The sequence below is a fragment of the Ovis aries genome, chromosome 2 (genome assembly GCF_016772045.2).
Source record: "Ovis aries strain OAR_USU_Benz2616 breed Rambouillet chromosome 2, ARS-UI_Ramb_v3.0, whole genome shotgun sequence".
Classification (NCBI taxonomy): Eukaryota; Metazoa; Chordata; class Mammalia; order Artiodactyla; family Bovidae; genus Ovis; species Ovis aries.
Window position 1 is genome coordinate 234,132,766 of NC_056055.1, and position 27,228 is coordinate 234,159,993.

Genomic DNA, 27,228 nt, shown 5'->3' on the forward strand with positions numbered 1-27,228 from the left:
GATGGGAAGAGCTGACTCCTTGGGAAAGACCCTGATGCTGGGAAAGACAGAAGGCAAAAGGAGAAGGGGGTGGCAGAGGATGCGATGGTTAGATAGCATAACCAACTGAATGGGTCAGAATTTGAACAAATTCCCAGAGATAGTGGTGGACAGAGGAGCCTGGCATGCTGCAGTCCATGGGAGTCAAAGAGAGCTGGACACGACTTAGCAACTGAACAATGCAGTGGTGTGATGGAAAATGCCAAATCACTGGCTTTCCTGGGAAAAAGAGCTCTGATTATTAGCATTCGTTGATTCCCACCAGGGCTGACTTCAAGATACAGAAGTGATGTCACCGAATGCAGACTTGGGAAGAGATGCTGGCGACTGGCTCTCGGGGACAGGGCTGAGCTGACTCAGACTGGAGTTCCAGGGGTTGGGAGCCTCATTGTGATCAGTGCCCCAGAGAGGCTGGGGAGAACCAAACTCATGGGGCATTGCAAACTTCCGGGGAAGAGAATTTCAAAGAGAAACAAAGAAATCAAGCTTCTTGTCTGCTGCCCACAGTGGCACAGAAGGAGGAACTTGGAGAAGCTGCTGGATCCGGCTGCCCCCTCTCCGCCTCTTACCCATCAACCCCATGGGACCTCTGACTCAGGCTATCTCTGCAGGTCTGGGGTTCTGTCTTGTCAAAGGTGGGACAGGTTCCCATCAGGCTGCGTTCACCTAAGCAGAAGGAGCAAAAGCTGGAGAAGAAAGGACAATGTTAATGAGCAGATGTCATGACAGATCTACTCTGAAAAAAGCACCAGGCCGAGCCAAAGGCGCCCTGGGGTCACCAGAATGAATGGGGGCACCAGGATGTTTTTTCGGGTCCCAGGACATTCTGTGGGGTAAAAGGGCAGCTCCTCAATGCCCAGGTGGGGGACGTGGGCCCCTGAGAGCTGCCCATTTGTGGCCCTTCCCATGAGACACCAGAAGACTCTCCTGCCAGATCAGGGTCACAGCAACTGAGAACAATGCCGCCCGGGCAGCCCGAGCGGGCCCTGCACAGGGCAGGGGGTCTGGGAGAGCGGCAGAGGCTGCTGGGGCCTGTCCTTCCTGAACTGGGCCACTGTGGGGGGGACTTTCATCTCCCGCCTTCCCCTCGGGGCCACTGCAGCATCCGCCTGCCTCCGTCTCTTCCCACCCCACTCCTCCCAGGGCGGCAATTACTGCGCTAATTAGGGCGCTTTGATCATCTTTAGAAATGGCCACACTGGGGAGGGACGCTGCCAAGCAATTAGGGGCAAAGAGGCTGGGAGCTTGGGCACCTCCTCAGGGGGCGGGGCTGCAGAAGACCCTCAGACACCCCCTGCCTCCTCCCCTCAGGAGTGTCTACACACACACACACCCCTCCCCAACATAGCCGTAAACTCCTCAGGGAATAGAGGAGGATAGGAATCTCCCCTCTTCTGCACCCTGGAGATAGGACCTGCCCACCAGCCCCCTCCGCCTGGCCCCCAGCCCAACGGTCAGTTCTTCTGGCCTGTCCAGGCCCCTTTGATGGAGCCGCAGAAACAAGGGCTCCTTTGACAGATGGAGGGGGGGCCTCAGAGCCCAGATGATGAGACTTCAAAGGTGAGCCCACTACCCCGTTCCCTCCCCCGACCCCGGCCCCCATCCCGCAGTCTGTCCTCTCTATAGCGCCCCCCCTACCAGCCCCAGGCCCCATTTCCCCCTGTGGGCTTCTGGGAGTAAAGGGCCAGGTGAGGGACGGGCCAAGGGAAGCGGGTCATTTTGAAGTGAGAGAACAGAGTCAGATGGTCTGAGGGCCGAGAACTCAGTGCCCAGGAGGCAGGCACCAAGGATAAGCGCCTGGAGGGTGGACCCGAGGGGGACAGAGCGCGGGGACAGGGTCACCATGCTGCTGGTCGCGCTGCTGCTGCTGCTGCTGCCCCTCCCAGACCCACGGTCTGCCCACGGGCACCCGCTGTACATGCGCGTGCCCCCCAGCACCCTGCAAGGTGAGCTGGTCCAAGGAAGGACGGGTGGTCTCAGGCAGGGGGCCCCTGAGCTTGCTATCTCCACTCACAGGGCCTTTTGGCGCCTTTTGCGTCCCTGTTGCCCCTCTCTGCTGGCAGAAGGGGCCAGAAATGAGACACAGGTGGGAGAGGAAAGAGGATACCGAGGCGGGGGAGGGGGAGGGTAGCTGGCAAGCACTGCCAAAAGGTATGCTTTCCAGAAGGTTCTGGGTCCAGCAGGGAAGAAGGGGCCCAGGGCAGCATCCCCTTGGCTCTCTGGGCCCCGAGGTGGGCAACTCAACCCAGCATGGTCAGTTTGTATCCGTAAGCCCGTGTCCTGTAATAGCTGCACCTTTGGGGTCCTGTAATATCTGCACCTTTGGGGTCCTGTAATAGCTGCACCTTTGGGGTCCTGTAATAGCTGCACCTTTGGTGTCCTGTAATATCTGCACCTTTGGGGTCCTGTTTTCCCTTCAAGGTTTTTTAAGGAAAGGCCCTCCTTTTATAAGGACTCCAGCCCAGCCCTGTTGAAATCGCAGAGCTATCTCAGGCCAAGCATCCGATCCTATCTGCTCTGAGTGCCATTCCCTCCCAGGACTCCGGCAGCCCACCCTGCCTCCCTCCCGGGTCTCCCAAGGCAGGGCTCCGAGCTGGGGCAAGGTGGACGAGCCTGGGGCTTTTCCCCAACCCTGCGTGAGGGACTTGTCCCCCGCAGCTCTGTCTGCCCAGGGGACGAAGGTGTTGCAGGCTGCCCAGAGAAGCGCCCAGTGGGCGGTGAATCAGGTGGTGATGGAGATTCAGCACAGGCTGCACGAGTGCCGGAGCTGTGCCAACCACACCACCCCATGCCCCGGTGAGCTCGCCCCGACTACCCCAGGGCCCCTTCTCCTGCCCACCTCATCATCCCTTCAGAACTCACCCCCTCCTGGGGACACACACGGACAGGGTGGGGCTGCAACCAAGAATAGGCAGGGGAGGGTCTCCCCAGGTGGAAAGGCTTGGGCACACAGCAGGTGCAAAGGCAGGAAGGCTGGCACAGTCTGGGCTCATCTGGTGAACAGTGAGCCGTTTATGGCAGCTGAAATAGACCCTTCCATAGTAGCTCACAGGCAAAGAACCTGCGGCCATGAGGCAGACCTGGGTTCGATCCCTGGGTGGGGAAGGTTCCCTGGAGGAGGGCATGGCCACCCACTTCAGTATTCTTGCCTGGAGTATCCCATGGACAGAGGAGCCTAGTGGGCTACAGCCTATGAGCTCGCAAGAAGTCGGAAACTGAGTCATTCACACACACACACTACTGGGCAGGGTAAAGGGGGGTGGTTTGGCGTGCTCCGTTAGGTGGAGAGAGGGCTCAGGCCGAGCCTGAGTGGAGAAGAGGGGAAGGGTGGCCGTGAGGCTCAGAGGTGTGTTTCTCAGCAGCACCTGGGCGTCCCAGGCCTCAAGCCCCCCTCCTGAAGGATTCACCTGAGCCAGGTGAGCTTGCAAAGGCTTGGGGGATAGAGGGGAGGGGAGCAGGGCTGAGCGCAGGGTGGGCCCTAGAGGGGTCTCGATGGTTAGGACGACCGGGACTTGTGCCTCCTTACTTGTGCCCCTTCGGCCTTTCCAGGGCCTTGTGGCGAGAGGCGCCCGGGTGCTGTCAACGTGACGCGGGCGCACGGCCGCATTGTGGGGGGCAACGCAGCACCACCGGGGGCCTGGCCCTGGCTGGTGAGGCTGCAGCTCGGCGGGCAGCCTCTGTGCGGCGGCGTCCTGGTGGCCGCGTCCTGGGTGCTCACGGCGGCGCACTGCTTCGCGGGGTACGTCGGGCCCCCGGCCCCGGGATCCCCAACGCGGGGCTCCAACTCTTCCCGGGTCGTCGGGGTGGGGCGCCGCGCGCGAGGCCCGGTCTCTGCTGCCCCCTGGCGGCTGTCTCCTTCCCCGCCTCGGAGTCTTCCCCCCGGCGCACTGTCCGCGGCCTCTGGCAAGCTGGGGGTTGGGGGGTACCCGTGGGCGGAGGCAGGGTCTCCAGGGGGAAGCTTCTCGCATTCCTGTCTTGCGTGTCTCGCGCCGCAGGGCCCCGAACGAGCTTCTGTGGACGGTAACGCTGGCCGAGGGGTCCGAGGGGGAACCAGCGGAGGAGGTTCAGGTGAATCGCATCGTGCCCCACCCGAAGGTGAGAGGGCAGCCCCAGGCCCTCAGACTTGGGAACAGCACCCCCAGCCCACGCCTCGTTTACACGGCGCCGCCACCCCCTCCCCAGTTTGACCCTCGGACCTTCCACAATGACCTGGCCCTGGTGCAGCTGTGGACGCCGGTGAGCCCGACAGGGGTGGCGCGCCCCGTGTGCCTGCCCCAGGAGCCCCAGGAGCCCCCCGCAGGCACTCCTTGCGCCATCGCGGGCTGGGGTGCCCTCTTCGAAGGTACTAGGCAGGACAGGGCCTGGATGAGCCACGCGGGGGCGTGGGGGAAAGGGGGGTCTGGAGTGATGGAGCTTGGGAAGGCTGGGGTGGAAGGATTCTGACCTACGCCCAGATGTCTTTGCAAAATAATGCCCATCTCGCCAAGTGGGGAAGAATCAAGGAGGGCAGTGGGAAGGGGGAACCCTAAAACAGAACCCCTGCCATCCAGGCCTGAGCCCCTTCCACGGCTTCCCTGTAGATGGGCCAGAGGCCGAGGCGGTGAGGGAGGCCCGTGTGCCCTTGCTCAGCGCCGACACCTGCAGAAGGGCCCTGGGACCAGGGCTACGCCCCAGCAGCATGCTCTGTGCGGGCTACCTGGCCGGGGGCATCGACTCGTGCCAGGTATGAGACCCACCGGATCAGAGGGTAGTAGTGGGCCACTCCCCGGCGGCGGGACCGCCTCCTTCCCTGCTACAATCAGGCTGTCATCAACTTCTCTACACCTTTATGTCCTCATCGCTAAAATGGGTACAAGAGTGGTAACCCCAGTAGAGCTCAGAGCTGCCTGTAAGGGTGTCATTGGGGTGGGGGGAGGTGATAAGGTGGGTCCATACAGTGCCTTCTCTCTTGCCTCTCTCTCTTGGTCCTTGCAGGGTGACTCGGGAGGCCCCCTGACCTGTTCTGAGCCTGGCCCCCGCCCCAGGGAGGTCCTGTACGGGGTCACCTCCTGGGGGGACGGATGTGGGGAGCCGGGTAAGCCTGGAGTCTACACCCGTGTGGCTGTGTTTAAGGACTGGCTCCAGGAGCAGATGAGCGGTGAGCACCTTTCCCCCGACCCCTTGCCCAGAGTACCCCATAAGTGCCCTGGGGCGAGCCCGTTTCCATCCCACCGGCCCCCAGGCTCCTGCGTGGGGAAAGCCTATTTTCCTCCCGGGAGGGATTTGGGGGGCTAGGACTTAAAGCGAGGGGGAGGTGGTAAGCTAACCCCCGAAGCCCCCCGCAGCCGCCCCCTTCAGCCGCGAGCCCAGCTGCAGGGAGCTTCTGGCTTGGGACCCGTCGGAGGAACCGCAGACAGAGGCCGCCCCACCCTGCGCCTTCTACGCCCACCTATGCCTGGGGCCCGCGGGCGCCTGTGCCCGTCTGGCGCATCAGCAGTGTCTGCAGCGCCGGCGGCGATGTGGTCAGTCCGGTTCTCGGGGCTGGGCCGGGGAGGGGGGCCCAGGGTCTGGCCCACGTCTAACCACCGCTCGGACTCTCGTCTCGCCCGCAGAGCTGCGCTCGCTGGCGCACACCCTCCTGGAGCTGCTGCGGGGGGCCCAGGAGCTGTTCGGCCCTCGCCTGGGGGTGCGGCGCCTGGCCCCAGCCCCGGCTCGCCCCGCTCCGTCGCTCCGGGATCCTCCCAGGCACCCCTCCCGCGAGCAGCGGCTGCACTCAGGTACCCCAGGCTCTTCGCAGCCCGGCCCCGGCCCACCCCCAGCGCTTCCGCGCCGTTCCCCTAACCCTGCGTCTCCCCAGGATCGCCTCCCCGGGCTACTGGCGCTCGGTTCTCTAAGCGGAGGTCGGAGCGGCGCAGTGAAGTGAATGGTAATGACGCCCCCTACCGGCGGCCGCCAGAGGAGCCGGCCAAGGGAGGCTGTGTTCAGGAGGGGACTCGGGGTTGTCTGTGCTGGGATGCAGTTTCACCCCATCTGGCAGCGGTCAGACCCGCTCTCGCCCTCACTTGCAGCAGGACGCATGATTCTTTGTGGGGAGGGGAGGGGCGTGAAACTTGTGACTTTGGGCCCGCTCCAGTGTCCACAGAAGCTGGGGTTTGTGTTACCATTTAACCCCTCTCAAATTCAGCTGCCCCATCCCAGCATGTGGAGGTCTGCCCACTGGGAGGTGTCCTGAGGTTCTGGTGGAATACTACCCCGACTCCATACTAGCGTCAGCTCTCTTATTCCTGAGGTCTCTCCTCTTCCTGCAGGCTGCCCTGGGCTGGAGCCCCTGCGGCAGAAGCTGGCCACCCTTCAGGGCACCCACGCCTGGATCTTGCAGGTGCCCCCGGAGCGCCTGGCCATGGACTTTAACGAGGTGGGTCTCCAGGCTTCCCAGACTCCTTCACAGTGGCCTGGGAAGGCTAACCTGGGTCAGCCCTGCTGGGGAGGGGGAACAGAAGGGACCCTTCCCCAACAGCCTGGGGTGGAGGTGGGGGAGGGTATCCATGGGTGGGGGAACGGCTATGGGGAGGGCAGCTGAATGTGAGCTGGGTGCTGGGTGGGTGTGAAGGAGTGGAGAGGAGGTGGGAGTGGAGTGTGGGCATGTCCAAGTGAGCAGGAAGTGTGCTAGATTAGCAGGAGGGGATGGGGACAGGGTAGCTCTGCCTGTGAGTTTCTGGAGCAAGGAGGAGGGGGACCAGGAGTGGGGTTGTGGGCCCCCGAGCTGTCTACCTCTCCCCTCTGCAGGTCCTGGCAGACCTGGGCTCCAAGACACTGACTGGGCTCTTCCGAGCCTGGGTTTGGGCAGGCTTGGGGGGCCGGCACGTGGTCTTTGGTGGCCTGGTGGGTCTGGAGCCAGCCACGCTGGCCCGAAGCCTTCCCCGGCTGCTGCTGCAGGCCCTGCAGGCCTTCCGCCTGGCAGCCCTGGCGGAGGCAGAGCCCGAGGGAGCCCGCAAGGGTTCAAGGCAGGGCCGAGAGCTGGGGAGGAAGGGGCACCACCCATTCAGCCCTCACGTGCCCCCAGCCAGGTGGCCCTGAGCTGGGTCTCCACTCCACCCCCTGTCTCCCCCAACCCCCATCAGGACCACTGCTCCAGACCCTGGGAGGGGATCAAGGAGCACAATGACAAAGAGTCACTGCCAGAGTGGGGTGGGGGTGGGAGGTTAGGGCTCCACGTGTCTTCTCAGATGCACCACCAGAAAATCACAGCTGCTTTAATAAACATTATTTATGATCCACGAAGACCACTCTAGAGCTTCTTTAGGGTGGGACTGGAGTGGATGGACGGGTAGGGCCCAGCCTCCAGATTCAGCTGATAGAGGTCACAAAGACACTGGAGGAAAGCTGCAAAGCCCCCCATCTCAAGATATCGGTCTGCCTTCCAAGAAATGGCAGCAGCCGACCTGCCTGTCCCCACTGCCCTGTCCGTGGCTGCCCAGCGCTGCCCCCAGCCTTCAGCCTCTCCGCCCGGCCCCGACCCTCACTGGTAGCTGTGTGGAGTCCCTTTGCCTTATGTCCCTCGACTCCTGACCCAGCCAGCCAGTCCTTATCCCCACCCCCTCATCACCTGCCCCAGTTTCTCTGCCCTGCCGCAGAGCCTAGAGGTGTCAGATTGCATTTCCGGCTGCCTCTTTCCTTTGCACCCCCCCCATGCCCCCACCCTGCACCTGTCCCCTTGGCACTCACCCACACTCCCCAGCCCTGCCGACCGGAGGGGCAGACCCAAGACCCACTCAGAGGAACAGGATGGAAGGGTCTGTATTAACAGTGGGGCTGCTGGCTGCCCTGGTCGTGTGCGGTAAGAATGGCCATCACCCTCCCCAAAGCGTCCCCATTGCACGGTCTCCTCTCTCCTCCTCTGACCCGGGACACCCTCTCCCGGCATCAGGCTCACCTCCCCACTCCCACAGCCATTTTTTCCCTGGAGGGGCTGACCCCCGGGGTCCCACTGCATGCCCAGCAGGACCTCAGGGCAGCGTCCTCCCTGGGCCCCTGTCCCCCACCCTCCCCAGGCAGCTGGGGTTTGAACGAGGAGGAGCGGCTGATCCGGCACCTGTTTGAGGAGAAGGCCTACAACAAGGAGCTGCGGCCCGCAGTGCACAAAGAGGACAGCGTGGAGATCTCCCTGGCTCTCACCCTCTCCAACCTCATCTCCCTGGTGAGCGGCCACTCCTGGCTGGTGGGGGAAGGGCAGCAGCCACAGCTTCCTGGAGGTCCGGCTGGGATGGCCATGGGGAGGAAGGTCAAGGCCCCAGCCCCAGCTCCAGTAGGCCCTCTCCCCTGGAAATGCACTCAGGCCCTCTCCAGGTTCTGTACTGCCTGCAGACCTCAGGTGATGCCCCTTCCCCTCCAGCTTCAGTTCTGGGATCTCCCCCATCTCCACCCCATTTTGCACCCATGACACATTCAAGAGGCCATGTGCTCTCCCTGCTTCTTGGTCTGTCCATCCACTCCTGACTGCTGGGGACAGGTCATCATCATGGTCTCCCCCCCGGGTGGGAGCTGGGAGAAGGCACCTAGGGAATGTGTACTGGCCTCTGGGGCACCAGCTTCCTGCCTGATTACAGAAAGAAGTTGAAGAGACCCTCACCACGAATGTGTGGATCGAGCAGGTAAGGAGAACACCCCACACAGAGCCACGGGGTGGCAGAGAGGATGCAGGGCCCAAATACCCCTGTGCTTGCTTCTGCTGCGGGATCCCCAGCTTGCTTCAGACACTGTCCTCCAGGACAGACTGGCCCCTGCCTCCCGAGAAACCCCAGACCCAAGTGGCCTTCTCACCAGCTACTGCCACCACAGCCCAGGTAGAGCCTTTGGTGAATTAGGATCTTCATCTCAAGGAACACTGTCACAGTGCTGACATTGCTTTTGGGCTTCCAGGGCTGGACAGACAGCCGGCTGCAGTGGGATGCTGAAGACTTTGGGAACATCAGCGTCCTGCGTCTGCCTGCTGACATGGTGTGGCGCCCAGAGATTGTGCTGGAGAACAAGTTGAGCTGCAGCCCGCCCCACCTCCCGCCGCCCTCCCACCTCTGCCTCCCCCACGCTGGCCAGCACTCACTGTAGCCCTTGTCCGTGTCCCCAGCAATGACGGCTCCTTCCGGATCTCCTACCCCTGCAACGTGCTCATCTACCCCTCGGGCTACGTCTACTGGCTGCCGCCCGCCATCTTCCGTTCTTCCTGCCCCATCTCTGTCACCTACTTCCCCTTCGACTGGCAGAACTGCTCCCTCAAGTTCAGGTGCCCCCACTTCTCCGACCGCCCCTCCCCACCAGGGCACCCTACCAGGGGCCGAGGGAGGCAAACACTCCCCCAACCCCAGGCAGAGGCCCCATCCCCACCGTGGCCCTGGCCAGCGGCTGAGACCCACCCTCTGCCCTCTGCCCTCCCCAGTTCGCTCAAGTACACGACCAAGGAGATCACTCTGAGCCTGAAGCAGGATGAAGAAGACGGCCGCTCCTACCCCGTGGAGTGGATCATCATTGATCCCGAGGGCTTCACAGGTGCCGGGAGCAGCAGCTCCTGGGTGGCCAGGCTTCCCTGGACACCTGCCCACAGATAGTCACAGAGCTGCACGTGTGTGTACATACACGGGGCATGGTCACACCAGTACACAGACGTGCAGGTGGACACAGACCCTTCCCCGTCAGGACAGGGTCCCTGGGGTCGATCTGGCCGACGGATGAGAGGGGTGGTTTAGTTTTCCCATCCCCAGAGGGCCTGGGGGGTGGTTGGGGCTTTGACTGTCATCTGATGTGTGTGCCGTGTGCCGTCCACACGGTGTGTATGCTGCCCCCTCCCAACGCCCCCCTCCCCCCCCGTCTGTGACCAGGCTCAGACCTTGTATGGGGCCCAACCACTTGCCCCTGTCTGTCAGAAGAGACCGCATCCCGCTCGTCCCGAGGCTGGTACATCATGGTGGGGGTAGTGATTCCTCTGACTGCTTTGTTATTCCCCAAGGCTCTTATTTGAACCACATATGGCCTCAGCTTTTATTTTTCCCAAGGAGAAAAAAAAAATCCATCCCAGAGGAAAACTTTGCCCTTGAAGAGTGAAATGTTCATCCCAAGCCCCAGGGAAAGACACCCACAAACAGAACGTGAACCCTCCTCTGGGTCCCCACCCCCCAGCCCCCTTAGGACACTGCAGACAGGCCTGGCTAAGCCCCTGGGCCAGCTCAGTCCCCGCTAGCCACCACCCCCACCATCCTGCACCAAGCCTCTCCTTGGCCACCTTGCCCAGCCTGACCCCAAGGCATCCACGTGTCTCCCTCAGAGAACGGGGAATGGGAGATAGTGCACCGGCCAGCCAGGGTCAACGTGGACCCCAGTGCGCCGCTGGACAGTCCTAACCGCCAGGACGTCACCTTCTACCTCATTATCCGCCGCAAGCCACTCTTCTATGTCATCAACATCCTGGTGCCCTGCGTGCTCATCTCTTTCATGATCAACCTGGTCTTCTACCTGCCGGCTGACTGTGAGCCCAGCACCCGGCACCCCCTCCCGAGGGCCCCTGAGCTCAGCCGCCCCAGCCCTGCCCCTCACTTTCCCTGGGAGCCACTTGGCTGGGGGGGGCGCGCATCACCACTTCTGGGGTTCCCTGCCCAGGGTCCATGTATGAGGAGCACACGGCCTGTCAGCGGTAGGGCTCTGTGACCCTGTGGGATATCCCATAAGAGGACAAGGCCCCAGGGAGTCCCATCCCTCTTGGACCTCACTTCTGCCTCTCATGCTGGGCTTCCCAAAGACCCTAGGGAGAACACTACAGTCTCCCTCTGCTGGGGAGAGATTGGCTGTGGAGCCAGTGGGTGGATCACGGGGTCTCTAGGAAGCCAGGGCAGAGGACATGCAATCTATACTCACCTCATTCTAGAAGGTGTCATGTCACATGTCATCTGTGGTCACTTGGCTCCAGAACATTTACTATGAGCAGGGCACGGTGAGTTCCAGAGACAAATATGATCCAGCCCTGACCCTGGCAGACAGGGTGGAAAATACAGGATTAGGAGTATAGCCTGGGGGCGGTGGGGTGGGAACCAGAGCCAGGCTGTGAGGCGCACTGCAGGCCAAGAAGGGGCAGTGGGGCGGGGGCCAGGGGTCTGTGACCACGGGGCCCACCCCACAGCACTTCTCAGGGGCTCAGGTGGGCAAGGCAGGGCGGGGCTGGGCTGGGGTCTGTGAGGACACCCTGGGGCTTCTACGCAGATCTGTGGTCTAGAGGGGCTGAGTGGCAGGGGATTGGCTGACGAGGATGGCAACTGTTTCTTGAGCTCTCACCCACAGCCAGGCAGAGTCAGAGCATTTGAGACACACTCTCTCGCTCTGTCCTCCCAACATTTAACAGTTGAGGAATCTGAGGCACAGAGAGGTTAGGCTGCTTGTCCAAGGTCACCTAGCAATAAGGGGAAAGACGGATGGGAACCCAAGTGCTCTAGCTCCTGAGCTCTGGGCACCATGGCATTGTGGACAGCAGTGCAGGGGCCACCGTGCGACCCTCCAGGCCCTGGGCCAGAGGTCAGAGCTAAGGACAGGGTCCCCCAGGTGGCGAGAAGACATCCATGGCCATCTCGGTGCTCCTGGCCCAGTCTGTCTTCCTGCTGCTCATCTCCAAGCGGCTGCCCGCCACGTCCATGGCCATCCCCCTCATCGGCAAGTGAGCAGCCCTCCCTGACCGCCCCCCCCTCCCGCCGCCCCACCCCGCCCCACCCTGGGCAGGGGCTCCAGACTGCACCTGCGCCCACAGGTTCCTGCTCTTTGGCATGGTGCTGGTGACCGTGGTCGTGGTGATCTGTGTCATCGTGCTCAACATTCACTTCCGCACACCCAGCACCCACGTGCTGTCTGAGCGGGTGAAGAAGGTGAGGGCTCAGTAGCCAAAAGTTGGAGATGGCCCAGTGCCTCTCTGCGGCGGAATGCGCGAGGCGCATGCGTACACACGCACCGGCACGTGGGGGCAGTACCCAGTGGTGGTGGAGCGCATGCGCACATGCACACGGTGGGGAGGTTGCTACCCCTGCTTGTCGACTTGCCCCAGGCTGAATGTTACCCAGAAGTCAGACTTTAAGGAGACTGCAAAATTTCCTTTCTGTGAAGTTCAAGGACAGGCAAAACCAGTCTTTAGTGCTAGAAGACAAGGTGTGGTGATTCCCTCTGGGGCTGCGTAGGAATTGATAGGGGCCAGGCAGGAAAGAGGGGAGCTTTCCTGGTGGCTCAGATAAATAATCTGTGCCCGCAGTGCAGGAGACCTAGGTTCAGTCCCTGAGTCGGGAAGATCCTCTGGAGGAGGGCATGGCAACCCACTCCAGTATTCTTGCCTGGAGAACGCCATGGACTGAGGAGCCTAGTGGGTTACAGCCCATAGGGTCTCAAAGAGTCAGACAGGACTGAGCAACTCACACACACACAGGAAGGAGGGAACATCTTAGATAAAGTTCTTATCTGAGAGGTGTTTACACAGAGAAATGCTTCTGAAGAATTTCACCTGGCTACACGAGGATGGTTTGTTGATTCTATTATGTATTGGTTATACCTCGATTCCAAACAAAGTGAGAACTGTGGGGGCAGGGTCCCCAGGAGGGGTGCTTTCCTTGCCTCTCGTCCTCTGCAGGGCCACCAGGTGGTTTGGGGACAGCTGAGGGGGGTCGTTGAGCAACTTTTCTGGTCTTAGCACGGCACTCGGGGCATTTTTCTGACTTTTTGTATTTCACCTGGAATTCATTTTCAACCAATGAGTTCTCTATGCTGAGCAGTGAGGGAGAACTGGAAGCAACCTAAGTGTCCATCAGTTAGGGTCGGGGGGATAAATGATGGATTGGGGAACACCTTGCAGCAGCCAGGGGTGAAGCCCCAATATTTGGATGAGTGAAGGTGACCCACTTTGTATGATGGCTCCTCTGACCTACCCAGCTCTTCCTGGAGACCCTTCCCGAGATCCTGCACATGTCCCGCCCAGCGGAGGACGGGCCCAGCCCTGGAGCCCTGATCCGGAGAAGCAGCTCCCTGGGCTACATCTCGAAGGCAGAGGAGTACTTCTCACTCAAGTCCCGAAGTGACCTCATGTTTGAGAAGCAGTCAGAGAGGCATGGGCTGGCCCGGCGCCTCACCACGGCACGTGAGTCTCCAGTGGCTGGAGTTTGGCCCATCCATGGGAGGTGGGGTAAGGGCACACCTCATGCCCACCCCTGGCCTGGTGTCCACAGGCCAGCCCCCAGCAGGCTCTGAGCAGGCTCAACAGGAGCTCTTCAGTGAGCTGAAACCAGCTGTGGATGGGGCCAACTTCATCGTCAACCACATGAAGGACCAGAACAGTTACAATGAGGTGAGTAGCCACGGTGTTCCCATGTACAGGTGTTCAAGTAGTGCACTAATCAAGCATATCCTATCTTAAGGGGGCACAGCTCCCCTCCGAGATACCTGCCAACTTAGATGAAGGAGTGAAGAGTGAGTGCAGATTCCAGGCCTGTAAGGGAGCGGGAGCTCCTGCTTATAACCTCGTAGCAGTGTGTGTGGCCAGGAACACACTCAGGTGTACACACAAACACACAGCTCTGCCCTGTTGGGGCCATGCTCTGGACCTCCCTTCAGGTCCCTTCTTTCTCCTAGCTGCCAATCATTTTCTGTCCCTGCTCAACTCCAAGCCTGAAACTCCAGACAAAGCCAGACACTTAAAAGACTGCCTTATATGGTTATTCAGTATTGTACCTGTGCATATGTGCTAAGTCACTTCAGTCATGTCTGACTCTGTGATCCTATGGACGGTAGCCCGCCACAGTCTCCTCTGTCCATAGGATTCTCCAGGCAAGAATACTGGAGTGGGCTGCCATGCCCTTCTCCAAGGGATCTTCCTGACCCAAGGATCGAACCCAGGTCTCTTAGGTCTCCTGCACTGGTAGGCAGGTTCTTTACCCCTAGTGTATACAACTTGTAAAAATTCTCTCTTGAAATAGGGGCACTTTTTTCAGTTCACATACAGGCTTGTGGCAGCACTGCGTGGCTTGGGGGAGGCCATGGCCCTGCTCTCTGTCTCCTGGACAGATAGGATAACCAAGCCCTGCCAGTCCCTGGGAAGCAGGGGAGAGGGGCTGGGTATTTGCTGCGGACACGCCAGCACCTCCCATCTGCTGCAAGCCGGAGGTAGCCCCCACAGCTATGCTGAGGCCGTGCGTCTGTCACCGGGCCCCAGCTTGGGGTGGGAGTCTGTGGTCTGGGGCCCCTTCTCACCCCATTGTCTCTTACCCTTGGCCCCAGGAGAAGGACTGCTGGAACCGGGTCGCTCGCACCGTGGACCGACTCTGCCTGTTTGTGGTGACACCCATCATGGTGGTGGGCACAGCCTGGATCTTCCTGCAGGGCGCCTACAACCAGCCTCCAGCTCAGCCTTTCCCTGGGGACCCCTTCTCCTACCTCGAGAAGGACAAGCGCTTCATCTAGAGCCCTTGGCCAGCCCAGCAACCAGGGCCGTTTCTGGGCGTGAGGGGAGGGGGTTGGCCTGAAAGGAATGGGCCTGCAGGGGGTGGGGTGGGTTGTTGTGTGGACAGGGGTGTCTGAGAGACCACCAGCTCTTCCTGAGGTGGCTATATCTCGGCCCTGAGACCTGAGCCCAGTTGGTCCCTGCAAGGCTGGGGCAGAGACAGCTGAGGTCCAGGATTGGAGGGGGGAGCCCACATCTCAACAGTGGTTCTTTTGCAAATAAAACCAGGACCCTCTGGAGAAGGTCTGAGCGTGGACATCGGCTGGGGGTGGGGCAAGGCGATTTGTGGGGAGGCAGGGGGCTGGCTTGGGCTTCCCAGGTGGCACTAGTGATTAAGAATCCGCCTGCCAGTGCAGGAGATGCAAGAGGCATGAGTTAATCCCTGGGCTGGGAAGATCCCCTGGAAAAGGGCATGGCAGCCCACTCCAGGATTCTTGCCTAGAAAATCCCCATGGACAGGGGAGCCTGGCAGGCTACAGTCCCTAGGGTTGCAAATAGTCAGACAGGACTGAGCAACTTAGCACACACGCCTGCAGGGGGCTGGCTTAGGGACCAGGGAGTTTGCACTGGAGCCAGCCTATTGGGCCATTCTGTGAGGGGTCAGAGAGACAGAAGCATCTTCTAGCCTCCCCCTCCCCCAGGTGGGGGGTGGAGTAGGTGGATCCTGGACCTTTCCTCCCCTGCTTCTCCAGCACCTTCCCTTGCCAACCCCTAAACCTTGGGCATCTGAGGCCCCACCTGGAGCCGAGTTTGGGGCTGCCTTTGTTTCCATGTCTTCTAAAGAAGGAGTTTCTTGGCAGGCATGGGAGCCTCAGGACTGCAGAATGGCCTTCCCCAGGCTTTTAAGCCTCGGCCACTCTCCCTGGGTCCCTCTGGGAAGCTGAGGACAGGGATGGAAAGGTCAGGTTCAGCATCCACAGAATCCAGAGATCAGCCTGTCCAGCTCAGGTCAGACACACCATCTGAAAGCCTCGGGACTCAGCCATCATCCCAGGGACGGGTACTTATTCCTCCTCCCAAAGTAGGGTTGTCAAGGCAAGACTTGGGACGTACATATACTAAGAAAAAAAAAAGATGATTCATTGCCTATTTGAAATTCAAATTTAACTAGGAACGCTGTATTTTATTTTGCTACATCTGACTAAATCTGACAACTCTACCCCAAAGGGAGCCCCCACCAATCCTATCCCAAGGGCCAAATTCTTTGAGGATGTGGTTCTGTGTGGTCACCTACCTCCAGGGTGGCCCAGGGACCCCCACCTCCTGGTACTCACACCCTGTGTGGTGCCTCCCACACGGTGCTGAGATTGGTCTCTGTGACCTGTAGGCTGAGGCAGAAGTGATGGGGTGTCATTTCTGAGGGCAGATAGTGAAAGACATCACAGCACATTCTCATTCACCTGCTCTTACACCCTCACTCACGGTCAGCTAGCTCTCTGACTTTGGGGAAGCCGGCTGGCATGATGAGCAGCCCCGTGGAGAGGTCCTCGCGGCAAGGAACTGAGGCCTCCAGCCAACAGCCTTGTGGATGACCTCGGATCCTCTGGCCGAGGGGGCCCCATCGGTCACAGTGGAGCCTTCGGATGAACCCGAAAGTCTCTGAGCCAGAACCACCCCCTCAACAGCTCCTGGATTCCTGACCCTCAGAAACTGTGTGAGACAGCAAACATCTGTTGTGTCGAGAGACAACCTTTGGGGGTTGTTAGTTACACCAGCAGGTGACCTTGGGCCAACCAGCCCTCACCTCTCAGTTGCAGCTTTCTCAAAGTATGTCTTAAGTCCGGCTCATGAGGCATTCTGAAGCTCAAATTTGCTAGTAGGAGTCACAGTAGTTACGTGTGTCCTGCAAATTTAAGCGGTGGCTGTTTATCTCATTTCTCGTTTGTGGGCCACAGTCACTAAGAACAGGTCCCTGGGAGCTCACAGGGGCCTTCCACATCCAGGCCTGGTGTGGTAACTGAGAGGGGACTGAGGCAGGTTGGAAAACCTGATTCTTCACCTCCTTGATGTGCAGGCTTGAGACTCACAGCTGAGCCCACATCCCTCAGAGGGAATCAGTGACCTTGTGAGCTTAGGTATATAGAAGGAAAGATGTTTAATCTTTACATGGAACTGAAGAGAAGAGAAATCATTTAGAATCAAAACTGACCCTACTTACTTCTGCTGTCCAATATGAACCTTCCAAAAATTCAAGGTACACATCTTTAGGTTTTTCCCCCTCTCAATAGGAAAACTAGCTTAGACTTACACCTTTCAGATGAGCAGGGAGTCTGGGTCTTCCCTGGAATTGGCCACCAAATCGGAAGGGTCTCTGTCTCACTCACAGCGATGTCTAAGTAGTGTATGTGTGCTCAGTCATGTCTGACTCTGCGACCCGATGGACTGCAGCCCTCCAGGCTCCTCTGTCCATGGTAATTCTCCAGGCAAGAATACCAGAGTGAGTTGCCAGTCCAGGGGATCTTCCCAACCTAGGGACCGAACCCGTCTCTGGCGTCTCTTGCATTGCAGGCAATGCTTTACCACTGAACCACCTGGGAAGCCCACGCAGAGATGTGTAAGGGCGGAAAGGCTGAAATCAGATCCCTCGACCACTGTTGTTGCTTCTCTTTGCCACATGGTGGCTCTGTTTGCAGCAAGTCTTACACAATGCAATAGCAAGGCTTCAGCGTGTCAAGCCTGCTTAGGTGCCTGGCTATGAACCTTCTAGAGGAGAAGTGAAGTGAAAGTCGTTCAGTCGTGTCTGACTCTTTGCGACCCCATGGACTATATAATCCATGAATTCTCCAGGCCAGAGTACTGGAGTGGATTGCCTTTCCCTTCTCCAGGGGATCGTCCCAACCCAGAGATCGAACCCAGGTCTCCCACATTGCAGGCAGATTCTTTACCAGCTGAGCCACAACCCCCAAATGCCCCACCCGACTAAGGATGCCTCTTGAGCAGGTTCCCAGGGTCACAGTGGGTCCCCCAACAACACCCACTAGCCCAGCACTCCAGCCCCAGGGTGCTGTCAGGACTGGTTCACCCTCCAGGTGGCATGGAACCCCATCTCCTTCCCTCCCCAGGAAGTGACACCAATAGGGGACCGGCTTCCCATGAAGCTAGAGGGAGTCCCTAACGCACTTTCCCCAGGCCAGCACAGCTACCCACCCTCTCTCAAAGGGCGATAAATCCATCAGGAAAATGTGCCGGCCTGTAAGGAACAGAAAATCCCCAAGACTCATGGTTTAAACATCAAGGTTTCCTCTTTCTCATATGGGAAGAATCTCGAGACTGCAGCTGCTTCCCCGGCTCAGCTGCCCCACCAAGCTGTGAGGGGCCTGGCTTTGTGCTCTCTGCCCAGCCCTCCCTCCTTCACGTGCTGATTTTGTCCTCCAGCCTGAAGCCTCGGGTAGCACCTTGACTGCCACAGCTCCGTATTTCACATCATCTTCAAGACAGGAAAGGGGTCAGCCTTTTCTGACCCTTTCAGCAGGAAGAAAAAGCTGAAACCACTTGGCTGACTTCAGCAGACACCCCATCGGTCAAGAGGTCATCACATGGCTGCCCCGCCTGCAAGGGAGCCTGGGAAATGAACATTTTGCTTTTCAGGCCTCTGGAGGAGAAGGTGGCACAGTTGTTAGACAGTGAGGACTACAGGAGGCTTTCTCTTAATGGGTTCCAAGCTGTTGTTCCCTGATCCTGGGAAAGATTGAAGGCAGGAGGAGAAGAGGACGACAGAGGATGAGATGGCTAGACAGCATCACCGACTCAATGGACATGTAACTCTGGGAGTTGATGATGGGCAGGGAGGCCTGGCATGCTGCAGCCCACAGGGTCGCAAAGACCGGACACGATTGAGCGACTAAACTGAAGCTGTTGTTGTTTAAGCTCTAAGTAGTGTCTGCCTATTTGCAACACTAGGGACAGTGGCCCGCCGAGCTCCTCTGTCCATGAGGTTTCCAAGGCAAGAATACTGGAGTGGGTTGCCATTTCCTTCTCCAAGGGATCTTCCTGACCCAGGGATCGAACCCAAGTCTCCTGCATTGGCAGGTGAATTCTTTACCACTGAGCTGCCAGGAAGTCCAATGGTTCCCATACCCCGACCTTAACACCTCCAGGGCAGAAACTGCCACTCCTCAGAGATGCCCCAAGATCACCAAGGAGACCTCCCAGAGCAGAGAGAAGGGGAGAAACCAGGAGTTAAAATCTACATCCAGAAGAAGGAGATGCAGGTCCTACCAGAAGGAAGTCACTTTCCAGAGTGTTCCTTTTCCTTCCCAGACACTTGTAGGGAAGAAAGTCAGGAATGTTGAGAATCAGCTGACCATCTATCCCTGGGGGTGGTGGAGGAGGGCGGGCAGTAGGTGGTCCATGATTATGGGGAAGAAGCCATTAATGATTTTTGGCAAAGCATCAACTTGGAGGTGAGCAGAGAGGAGAAGGTGGGCTTCCCAGGTGGCACTAGTGATAAAGAACCCCCCTGCCAATGCAGGAGACCTAAGAGACATGGGTTTGATCCCCAGGTGGGGAAGATCCCCTGGAGAAACGGCGCGACAGCCCACTCCAGTATTCTTACCTGGAGAATCCCATGGACAGAGGAACTTGGGGGGCTGCAGTCCATAGGATCGCAGAGTCAGACACGACTGTAGCAACTTAGCCCAGCACAGAGAAGAGGAGAGGTACTGCTTTGCAAAACAGGTAACGGAATTGAGTCTGGGGGGACCGGGGGCAACGTGGGGAACAGGAGCCATTGGCTTGGTAAACTCCAGGGAAAATGGGCCACACACCTAGATGCGTGGTGAGAGGGAAGCTTTTCCGGCTGGGGACAGGGTCGTCCAGGAAAACCAAGCACAGGGTCCAGAGCAGCACCAAATGAGAGATCGAGGTAGTTCAGGGAAGGCAAGGGCAACTACTGTTACCCCGCGACCCCAAAGTCCTGGCAAGGACAGGAGGGCCTTGTGGCCTGATGTGGGGGCCTGGGGTCTGAGCCAGCCTCACCTGGATCTCCAAGGACGGGGCACATGGGCTGACTTCTGCTTCACTGTCACACACTGAAATGGCCAAAGACACCATTCGCTCAGGGAGGGGGACACATCCTCTGATGGTGCCTTCTCTCCAGCCCTCAGAGACCTCCCCCACCCTTCCCCCAGCGTGCCGAAGGGTGGGCGGCACATCTGGGAACCTGCCCACCTACTGGGTCACGCTGAGCTGTCTGCTGGGAATAGCCAGTCAGAAGACAGGTGGCTCACTGGCAGCAGGGCCCTCGGCGCCTAGATCAGCCTCAGCCCAGCCTCCCACTGACCACAATCCACAGTGTGGATGGGGCTGGTTTTCTGGCCCCTCTTGGTTGGTTGGTTAAGTCGCTAAGTCATGTCTGACTCTTGCGGAGCCCATGGATTGTAGCCCACCAGGCTCCTCTGTCAATGGGGATTCTCCAGGCAAGAATACTGGGGTGGGTTGCCATTTCCTCCTCCAGGGGATCTTCCCCACTCAGGGATCGAACCCGGGTCTCCTGCATTGCAGGCAGATTCTTTACCAACTGAGCTATAAGGGAAGCCCTTCTGGGCCCTCTGGGTCCCCTCATCAGACTCTACAGGGGCCACCGCCTTCATCTTGCCTGCCTGCCCCCACCTTGGGCCATGAGTTCCCATGAGCAGTTCAGGCTTATCCCTGGGTCCCCCTGGCCTCGCTATGTCCCCCCACAAGCTGGGGACTCCATGAATGGATGATTTCACAGATGCTGAGAGCCCACTAAGGAGCCCCTACTCAGGGACTGTCCTGTTTCCTAGGGCCTGTGTCCCAAATCTTCCTTGGTCCCCCTTCCTTTAAAGCTCACCAGACCCAAGTTCCCTGCCTCAGAGACCGGGGGACCCTGACACCTGGTGCTCTCATTTACGTTCAAGTTTGGGGACCTCAACCATGTGACACAGAAACTCAAGCACCAAACATGTTTACCCATCGGCCTTCCCACCTCCCCAAATCCTAACCAGGCTGGAGGGAGCAGAAGGAGGGAGCCCCGATCGGGACCCTTCCTCAGCGCTCCGCCTTTCTGTCCCATGCTCATCTATCCCCAGCTCTGTCCTCAGCCCCCGGCTGGAACAAGGACAGAGGACTGGGTCAACTGAGCCTGAGAGTGGGGACGGAGGCCGGATGGTCTGGGCAGATGGAACCCCTCTGTCCTCCCCAGCCTGGGTAATCTGAGCCTGGCATTGTGTCCGCGCAGGGACAGCTGACAGCGCTGTGGTCAGACAGCTGGCAGGGTTGGGCTGGGCTGGCTGGGGTGGCTTGGGGTGGGAGAATGTGGGCTGTTACATGAGCCCTGGAGGCTGCACCCCCAGCCCCAGGGGGAACTGCAGTCCCACCCCATCCCTACGGAGAACTGTGGCACCATGTGCAGGGGCCAGAGGCCACTGTTCCTTCTGCCGCTGCTGGCTGTCTGCCTGGGTGTGGACACAGGGGGTCTGGGGCCTGGGGAGGCCGGGAGCAGGAGCCCAAGGCCTCAGGGGATGGAGGGTCTGGGGAGGGGTGCTACCGAGGCCTTTCCCCCACCCCCCAGCTCTCCGCTTCTCCATGTCACCCCTGCCCGTGGCCTGCCCCCTGCCCCAATCTGCCCCGGAGGCCGTGTCCCAGGCTCTCACCGCTGTCTGCTCCAGGGGCCAAGGGCCGGAACCAGGAGGAGCGTCTGCTCGGGGACCTGATGCAAGGCTACAACCCCCACCTGAGGCCCGCTGAGCACGATTCGGACGTGGTCAACGTCAGCCTGAAGCTCACCCTCACCAACCTCATCTCCCTGGTGAGCACAGGCCTGTGTGTGTGTCGGGGGCGGAGGCAGGGATGACAGCCCACTGCTCCCCTGGGACCCTGCTGGGGAGTGAAGGGGTGGCTCCAGCAGGCAGGAACAGGCGGGGCCCACAGGGGAGAGAGAGAGGGCTTGGGCAGCCCGCCAGGGAGGTGGCCAACTCCCGTGGGGGCTGCCCAAGAGGCTGGGGTCTTGTAGGGATGTCTGGGGAGTCAGTCCATGATGGAGGCTTTGCCCTCTGTTCTGCACCCCCAGAATGAGCGAGAGGAGGCCCTCACCACCAACGTCTGGATAGAAATGGTAAGAAGCTGCCAGACTGCCCTTCTCCTTCCATCAGCCCCACTCTGGGCCCCCGAGGCTCCTTAGAGCTGCCTGTTTCCCTCTCACCCCATCCTGCCTCTTCTGCGCTCCCTGCCCTGGGAGGGGGCCCAGTTCCTGGGGGCAGGATGGGGTCTGGCAGCCCCTCCCCCTGCAGCAGTGGTGTGACTACCGGCTTCGCTGGGACCCTCGAGACTACGGCGGCCTGTGGGTGCTGCGGGTGCCATCCACCATGGTGTGGCAGCCAGACATCGTGCTGGAGAACAAGTGAGGAGGGGGGCCCAGGCCGGGCAGGGCTCGCAGGACAAGGGGGCCTCTGGGAAAGAGACAGGTGAACAGAGAGTGCAGCTGGGGCCCCTGAGGACACCAGGGCATGGGGACTAAGGGTGGGGCTCGGGAACCAGCAGCACTGATCCAGCCCCGACTCCACCGCCTCAGGGCTGGGCCGCCTGGGTGGCTGCTCTCCCCGCTACCGTGGGTACAAGGACAGCTCCCTCGGGAGGCACAGGACAAGCAGGGAGCTTAACCACTATCGGTCGGTTGTTGTCATGACCCGTATGGAGGAGAGCTGGGGCTAGGGAGCCTTGCAGCGTGGATGTTGCGGGATGTTGTTGGGGCAGGCAGTGGTCCCTGAGGCTGGGGTAGGGCGGGACCAGGCAGGGGCATGGTGGCTGGGAAGGGTTGGTGTCCCCGGGCCCCATCCACTCGGCGCAGAGGACTGGTCAGGGTTTTGTGTGTGTGTGGGGGGGGTGTCTCAGTCTAGCAGGGACTGCTGGGGCACGGGCGCCCAGCCCCACAACCTGGCCTGTCCTCAGTGTGGATGGCGTGTTCGAGGTGGCCCTCTACTGCAACGTGCTCGTGTCTCCCGACGGCTGTGTGTACTGGCTGCCACCGGCCATCTTCCGCTCCTCCTGCCCTGTCTCTGTCACCTACTTCCCCTTCGACTGGCAGAACTGCTCCCTCATCTTCCAGTGAGGAGACCCGCGCATGGGGGTGGGGGGGGGTTCTCCAAGCGGATCAAAGAGGGGTCCTGGCCGGGTGGGGACCTGAGGCTTCCGGCCGGGAGTGGGGAGATGGGCTCCACCTCTGTGGGGCCCAGACATCTGGAGATGCCCACGACCCTCCCTGCTAAGCCCCAGACCCCTCACTCATCCTCCTTCACTGCCTCAGTTTCCCCACCAAAGACAGCCATCAGGGACTGCGGTGGGTGGGCGAGAAGGCACACACATGCCCATGACCTGCGTGCATACACGCAGGCACACACGCGTTAGACCCTCAGACCCACGGAGAGGCCAGGGCTCTCTCAGTGTCCTCCTCCATCAGTGGGGGGACGGTGGTCTGTGAGAGGGGTTCCCCATATTTTAGAGAAGCAGTCTTTTCTTTTTGTTTAATAAGGGAACTTGTTGGGAGACCCTCTTCAGTAAAAACAGATCAGAGAGGTACAGGCTGTATTTCCTGTTCTCACCATCTGCCCCTTCTGCCCTGGAGGCAATGGAAGGAAGGGACCCGAGGTGGCCCTCGGCTCTGTCAGCAACCTCCTGGTCCTTAAAATCTATAATTTTCCCAGACCTCGAGAGCCGGACTCCCTGCCCTGCTATGCCCTGCCCCGCCCCATCTCATGCCAAGGTTTTGCGGAGAACTCAGAAATTCTTGACTGCGCTTTTTGAGGCAAAACTGCCCACAGTTGCCCTCAGGAGATAGTCTGTGTGACTTCCTGGGTGAATCTACACACACTCCAGTTTATCCTCTTTCCCACCACCATCTCCCAGGTCCCAGACCTACAGCACCAATGAGATCAATTTGCAGCTGAGCCAGGAAGACGGTCAGACCATCGAATGGATTTTCATCGACCCCGAGGCCTTCACAGGTAATCGCCATCCAAGGTCCGTGCAGGACCTGGCTGTGGGGGCGGGGCCAGACCGAGACCACGCCCCCTCCCGTCTCTCGCAAGGTGAAAGCTCCCGTAAACCATAAAATGCATATCATTAAAAGGCCCAGCAAAGCTGATCTTCCTCATTGATAGTGACTCTGGTTTTGGCGGGAGGGGCGTCGAGCATCCTTCCCCGCACAGTGCTGCTCCTGTGGGCACTGGGTTCCGTGGGCTGCCGGGATCGGCCCGGCCCCTGTCCCTGTGCCCACCCCCGCCTGCTGCCCGCAGAAAATGGGGAGTGGGCCATCCGGCACCGGCCAGCCAAGATGCTGCTGGACGAGACGGCCCCAGCCGAGGAGGCAGGCCACCAGAAGGTCGTCTTCTACCTGCTAATCCAGCGCAAGCCCCTCTTCTATGTCATCAACATCATCGCGCCCTGTGTCCTCATCTCCTCCGTGGCCATCCTCATCTACTTCCTTCCTGCCAAGGGTACCTAGTGCTGGTGGGAGGGGGGCTATGGCCCAGCCAGCGGCACAGGGAGCAGAGAGGGCAGAATGGCACCGTGACCTGGCACCAGGGGCATGGACTCCTTGTGGGGAGGGGACTGCCCCATGGTGAGGAGGTTGAGATCCCCTCTGAGGACCTCTTGGTCATGGGCAGCGGGGGGCCAGAAGTGTACCGTCGCCATCAACGTGCTCCTGGCCCAGACCGTCTTCCTCTTCCTCGTGGCTAAGAAGGTGCCTGAGACCTCCCAGGCGGTGCCACTCATCAGCAAGTAAGGCTGGCTCTCATGCTTGAGCCCACCTCCTTTCCTCCCTTCTCAGGAACACAGGGTACTGCCCTCTTGCCACTCCCTACCATCCTCAATCCCAGGGATCTGGGGGAATTCGCCAATAGGGGTGGGACTGGTATCTGGTGATGAAGCCACTAGCCCCACCACCTGCCTATCCCGCCCTGCAGGTACCTGACCTTCCTCCTGGTGGTGACCATCCTCATTGTCGTGAACGCTGTAGTCGTACTCAACGTGTCTTTGCGGTCCCCCCACACACACTCCATGGCCCGAGGGGTCCGCAAGGCAAGCTCCCTACCCTTGCCTACTTCAGCCTCTTCCTGCCCTGTCTGTTCACATGCCCTACTGGCCCTGGGCACATTCCTCACCCACCAAGTTCAGCAACAAACTGGCCCCATGTGTATCTTGAAGCACATGCCCAGATGGATCAAGAATAATATACAGTGCTTACTCTGTGGTAGGCATATTACGTATACTAACTTATTTAACTTTCCTAAGACTTCTGTGAAATGGGTATTGGTCTCATCTCCGGTTTATACATGAGGAAACTGAGGCACAGAGATGTTAAGTAGCCCAGCCGAGGTCACACAGCAAGAAAGCGGATGAGGCAGGATTCTGCTCCGGCCGAGTGGCACCAGTGCCTGTGTGAGCTGTGGCCCACCTGCAGCAGTCAGCTGGGACCCGTGTTACAAAGGCAGATTCCCAGGCCTGCCCCAGATATCCTGGGTCAGAGCTGGGGCCCAGGAATGTGTGTTTTTGACAAGAGTCCTGGTGATTCTGACGTGCACAGAAGTTTGGGGGCTCTGGGTCAGTGTCTGGCTCAAAACAGGTAAGCCGTAGCAGGGCCAAACCACTGCCCCTGCCAGCAGGCTGCCTCGGGGCCCCCATCACATGAACTCTTTGTGCCAATTGTTACCTTCTGCTCCCAAGCCTGGTCACCCAGGAAGGTCTGCTAGCCACCAGGCTAAGCCATGCACATCTCTCCAGGTGTTCCTACGGCTCTTGCCCCAGCTGTTGCGGATGCATGTTCGCCCACTGGCCCCAGTGGCCGTGCAGGATGCCCGCCCCTGGCTACAGAATGGATCCTCTTCAGGGTGCCCAATCACAGCTGGGGAGGAAGTGGCCCTCTGCCTGCCCCGCAGTGAACTCCTCTTCCGGCAGCACCAGCACAATGGGCTGGTGAGGGCAGCGCTGGAGAAGCTCGGTAAGGCAGGGGGAGTGATGGACAGGAAGGGTCATCTGTTAACCAAGGTGCCAGGCACAGTGGATGAGGGGTCGGCAAACATCCAGGTTGGGGAGAGAGGGGCTGGGGTCCCTAAGACAGTGGGGGCCACTTTTTCAGACTGTTCCTCCCCCATTCTACTCCTAAACCTTACCCTTTCTCATCAACAGAGAAAGGCCCGGAGTCAGGGCAGAGCCCGGAGTGGTGTGGCAGCCTGAAGCAGGCCGCCCCGGCCATCCAGGCCTGCGTGGAGGCCTGCAACCTCATTGCCCGTGCCCGACACCAGCAGACTCACTTTGACAGTGTAAGTCAGCAGGGAGTGGGGTGGGGCTTGCACACCTGATGTGCAAACTTGAACCTGAGGAGATGGGGGCAGGATGAGTGGGGTGGCCATGGTATGGCATGGAAAATGTGGAATTGGGAGTGGCGCTGTGGGGCCATGGAGAAAGCCAGGGTCAGACCTGAAGTAGGTGAGCAGGGCTCAAGGAAATGAAGAGCAGAAGCCTGCTGGATGGCTAAGGATGCTTCAGAGATCCAACCTTGGTGTCACCTGTGGTCACCTCTTACCCTGTCTTCCACCCTCAGGGGAACAAGGAGTGGTTCCTGGTGGGCCGAGTGCTGGATCGAGTCTGCTTCCTGGCCATGCTCTCGCTGTTTGTCTGTGGCACTGCTGGCATCTTCCTCATGGCCCACTACAACCGAGTGCCCTCCTTGCCTTTTCCCGGGGACCCCCGCTCCTATCTGCCTTCCTCTGACTGAGCTGACCGATCACTGCTAGCCACGTGGAGTCTTATCAGCTGCGTTCTGCTCCTGGGGTCATGAGTATACTCTTTGGGAAACACTCTTGGGGAATATGTGAGAAAAGCTGGGGAAATAAAGAGACAGAGCTGGAAGCCCAGAGTGGTTGGGGCTGGGATGTGGGCAGAGTGCGATAGTGGAATCAGCATGCACGTGGCACCGGCTTGCTTGTCCTGGCACTCCCCTCATTTCAGCAAAGTGTTGTCAACTCCCATCACTTCTGAAGCCCTAAGGACTCTGTTTATCCTATCCCCAGCTAGACAAGTTTCTAACCCTTCAGGCCTGGGCCTCTCTTCCCTTCTGCAAATTCCCTGCAGCCTCTTGAAGGAGGGGAGTCAAGAGAGAAGTGAAGAGTGGCGGCCAATGCTCTCTTGAAAGGGAGGCAGCCCACTCCAGGTGGCATCTGCCTGCTTTATGGGGGCTGTAGGCACCAAACATTTTATGAGTTTTATTCTCTTTTTTCATTCTCAAAAGCTCCTCATAGCATTACAGAGAAGTAAGAGTCACTATTCCGCTGTGTTTAGGTTGGGCAAATTGGGGCCTAGAGTAAGAGGGGCTTGCCAGAACAATGGTGGATAAATAAGGTTTGGAGTTCAGAATTCCCAACTCTGACCCAATCTTAGACATTCTAAGAAAGTTCTATGGCTTGGAAAATGGACCCCTCTTCTTTCTCTTCTCAAAGGCCAGGGAATTTGCACTGGTCTGAAGGGATGGTTAAGACAAGAAAGAGCTAGGGAGGGAAGTAGGGAGCCTGAGAGGAGACCCTGACCAGCCTCTCTTGGCCCTAGTCAGGAAACAAGGAGGCTAGCTGGTCTTTGGGGAAGGCCATGCTTTTAGAATATGGCTGGAGCCTGAGCCCTGAGTTCTACTGGTGACAAGACACAAGCACATTTGCTTCCTGAAATTGTGTCTTCATCTGTAAATA

General features: G+C 59.3%; 3 protein-coding genes across 5 annotated transcripts; all 3 read left to right on the forward strand.

Annotated features, from left to right (window-relative positions):
* The first annotated feature begins 1,882 nt into the window (after positions 1–1,882).
* On the forward strand, positions 1,883–7,661 carry PRSS56 (serine protease 56). The gene is made up of 13 exons (XM_027964868.3): positions 1,883–1,985; positions 2,698–2,808; positions 3,402–3,455; positions 3,589–3,778; positions 4,035–4,134; positions 4,222–4,381; positions 4,620–4,762; positions 5,014–5,176; positions 5,364–5,540; positions 5,631–5,795; positions 5,876–5,944; positions 6,327–6,433; positions 6,805–7,661. The coding sequence occupies exons 1-13, from the start codon at positions 1,883–1,885 to the stop codon at positions 7,093–7,095; spliced, it is 1,833 nt and encodes a 610-aa protein (XP_027820669.1). The 3' UTR covers positions 7,096–7,661.
* A 114-nt stretch (positions 7,662–7,775) lies between these two features.
* CHRND (cholinergic receptor nicotinic delta subunit) lies at positions 7,776–14,769 on the forward strand. Of its 3 annotated transcripts, XM_027965316.3 has the most exons (12): positions 7,776–7,855; positions 8,070–8,215; positions 8,625–8,669; positions 8,938–9,047; positions 9,143–9,298; positions 9,452–9,561; positions 10,334–10,534; positions 11,599–11,710; positions 11,801–11,915; positions 12,964–13,168; positions 13,257–13,375; positions 14,305–14,769. In XM_027965316.3, exons 1-12 carry the CDS (start codon positions 7,804–7,806, stop codon positions 14,485–14,487), a joined length of 1,554 nt encoding a protein of 517 aa, XP_027821117.2. In that variant the 5' UTR covers positions 7,776–7,803; the 3' UTR covers positions 14,488–14,769. The 3 variants fall into 3 exon arrangements, with proteins under 3 accessions (XP_027821117.2, XP_060267347.1, XP_027821119.1); XM_060411364.1 differs by having other exon boundaries at positions 7,776–8,215; XM_027965318.3 differs by lacking the exons at positions 7,776–7,855; positions 8,070–8,215; positions 8,625–8,669; positions 9,452–9,561; positions 10,334–10,534 and having other exon boundaries at positions 8,966–9,047.
* A 6,110-nt stretch (positions 14,770–20,879) lies between these two features.
* On the forward strand, positions 20,880–26,398 carry CHRNG (cholinergic receptor nicotinic gamma subunit). The gene is made up of 12 exons (XM_027965319.3): positions 20,880–20,950; positions 21,160–21,299; positions 21,561–21,605; positions 21,781–21,890; positions 22,439–22,594; positions 23,393–23,490; positions 23,782–23,982; positions 24,154–24,268; positions 24,454–24,568; positions 25,271–25,487; positions 25,676–25,809; positions 26,091–26,398. Exons 1-12 carry the CDS (start codon positions 20,896–20,898, stop codon positions 26,262–26,264), a joined length of 1,560 nt encoding a protein of 519 aa, XP_027821120.1. The 5' UTR covers positions 20,880–20,895; the 3' UTR covers positions 26,265–26,398.
* The last annotated feature ends 830 nt before the right edge of the window (positions 26,399–27,228 follow it).

Bases quoted from the DNA above. Each gene is read 5' to 3' on its own strand.
- PRSS56 (XM_027964868.3), top strand. From the start codon at position 1,883: ATGCTGCTGGTCGCGCTGCTGCTGCTGCTGCTGCCCCTCCCAGACCCA. The intron at 5,541-5,630 runs GTCAGTCCGGTT...TCTCGCCCGCAG, and splicing joins GCAGCGCCGGCGGCGATGTG to AGCTGCGCTCGCTGGCGCAC. The intron at 6,434-6,804 runs GTGGGTCTCCAG...TCCCCTCTGCAG, and splicing joins TGGCCATGGACTTTAACGAG to GTCCTGGCAGACCTGGGCTC.
- CHRND (XM_060411364.1), top strand. From the start codon at position 7,862: ATGGCCATCACCCTCCCCAAAGCGTCCCCATTGCACGGTCTCCTCTCT. The intron at 13,169-13,256 runs GTGAGTCTCCAG...TGGTGTCCACAG, and splicing joins CCGGCGCCTCACCACGGCAC to GCCAGCCCCCAGCAGGCTCT. The intron at 13,376-14,304 runs GTGAGTAGCCAC...CCTTGGCCCCAG, and splicing joins ACCAGAACAGTTACAATGAG to GAGAAGGACTGCTGGAACCG.
- CHRNG (XM_027965319.3), top strand. From the start codon at position 20,896: ATGTGCAGGGGCCAGAGGCCACTGTTCCTTCTGCCGCTGCTGGCTGTC. The intron at 23,983-24,153 runs GTACCTAGTGCT...GGTCATGGGCAG, and splicing joins CTACTTCCTTCCTGCCAAGG to CGGGGGGCCAGAAGTGTACC. The intron at 24,269-24,453 runs GTAAGGCTGGCT...CCCGCCCTGCAG, and splicing joins GCGGTGCCACTCATCAGCAA to GTACCTGACCTTCCTCCTGG.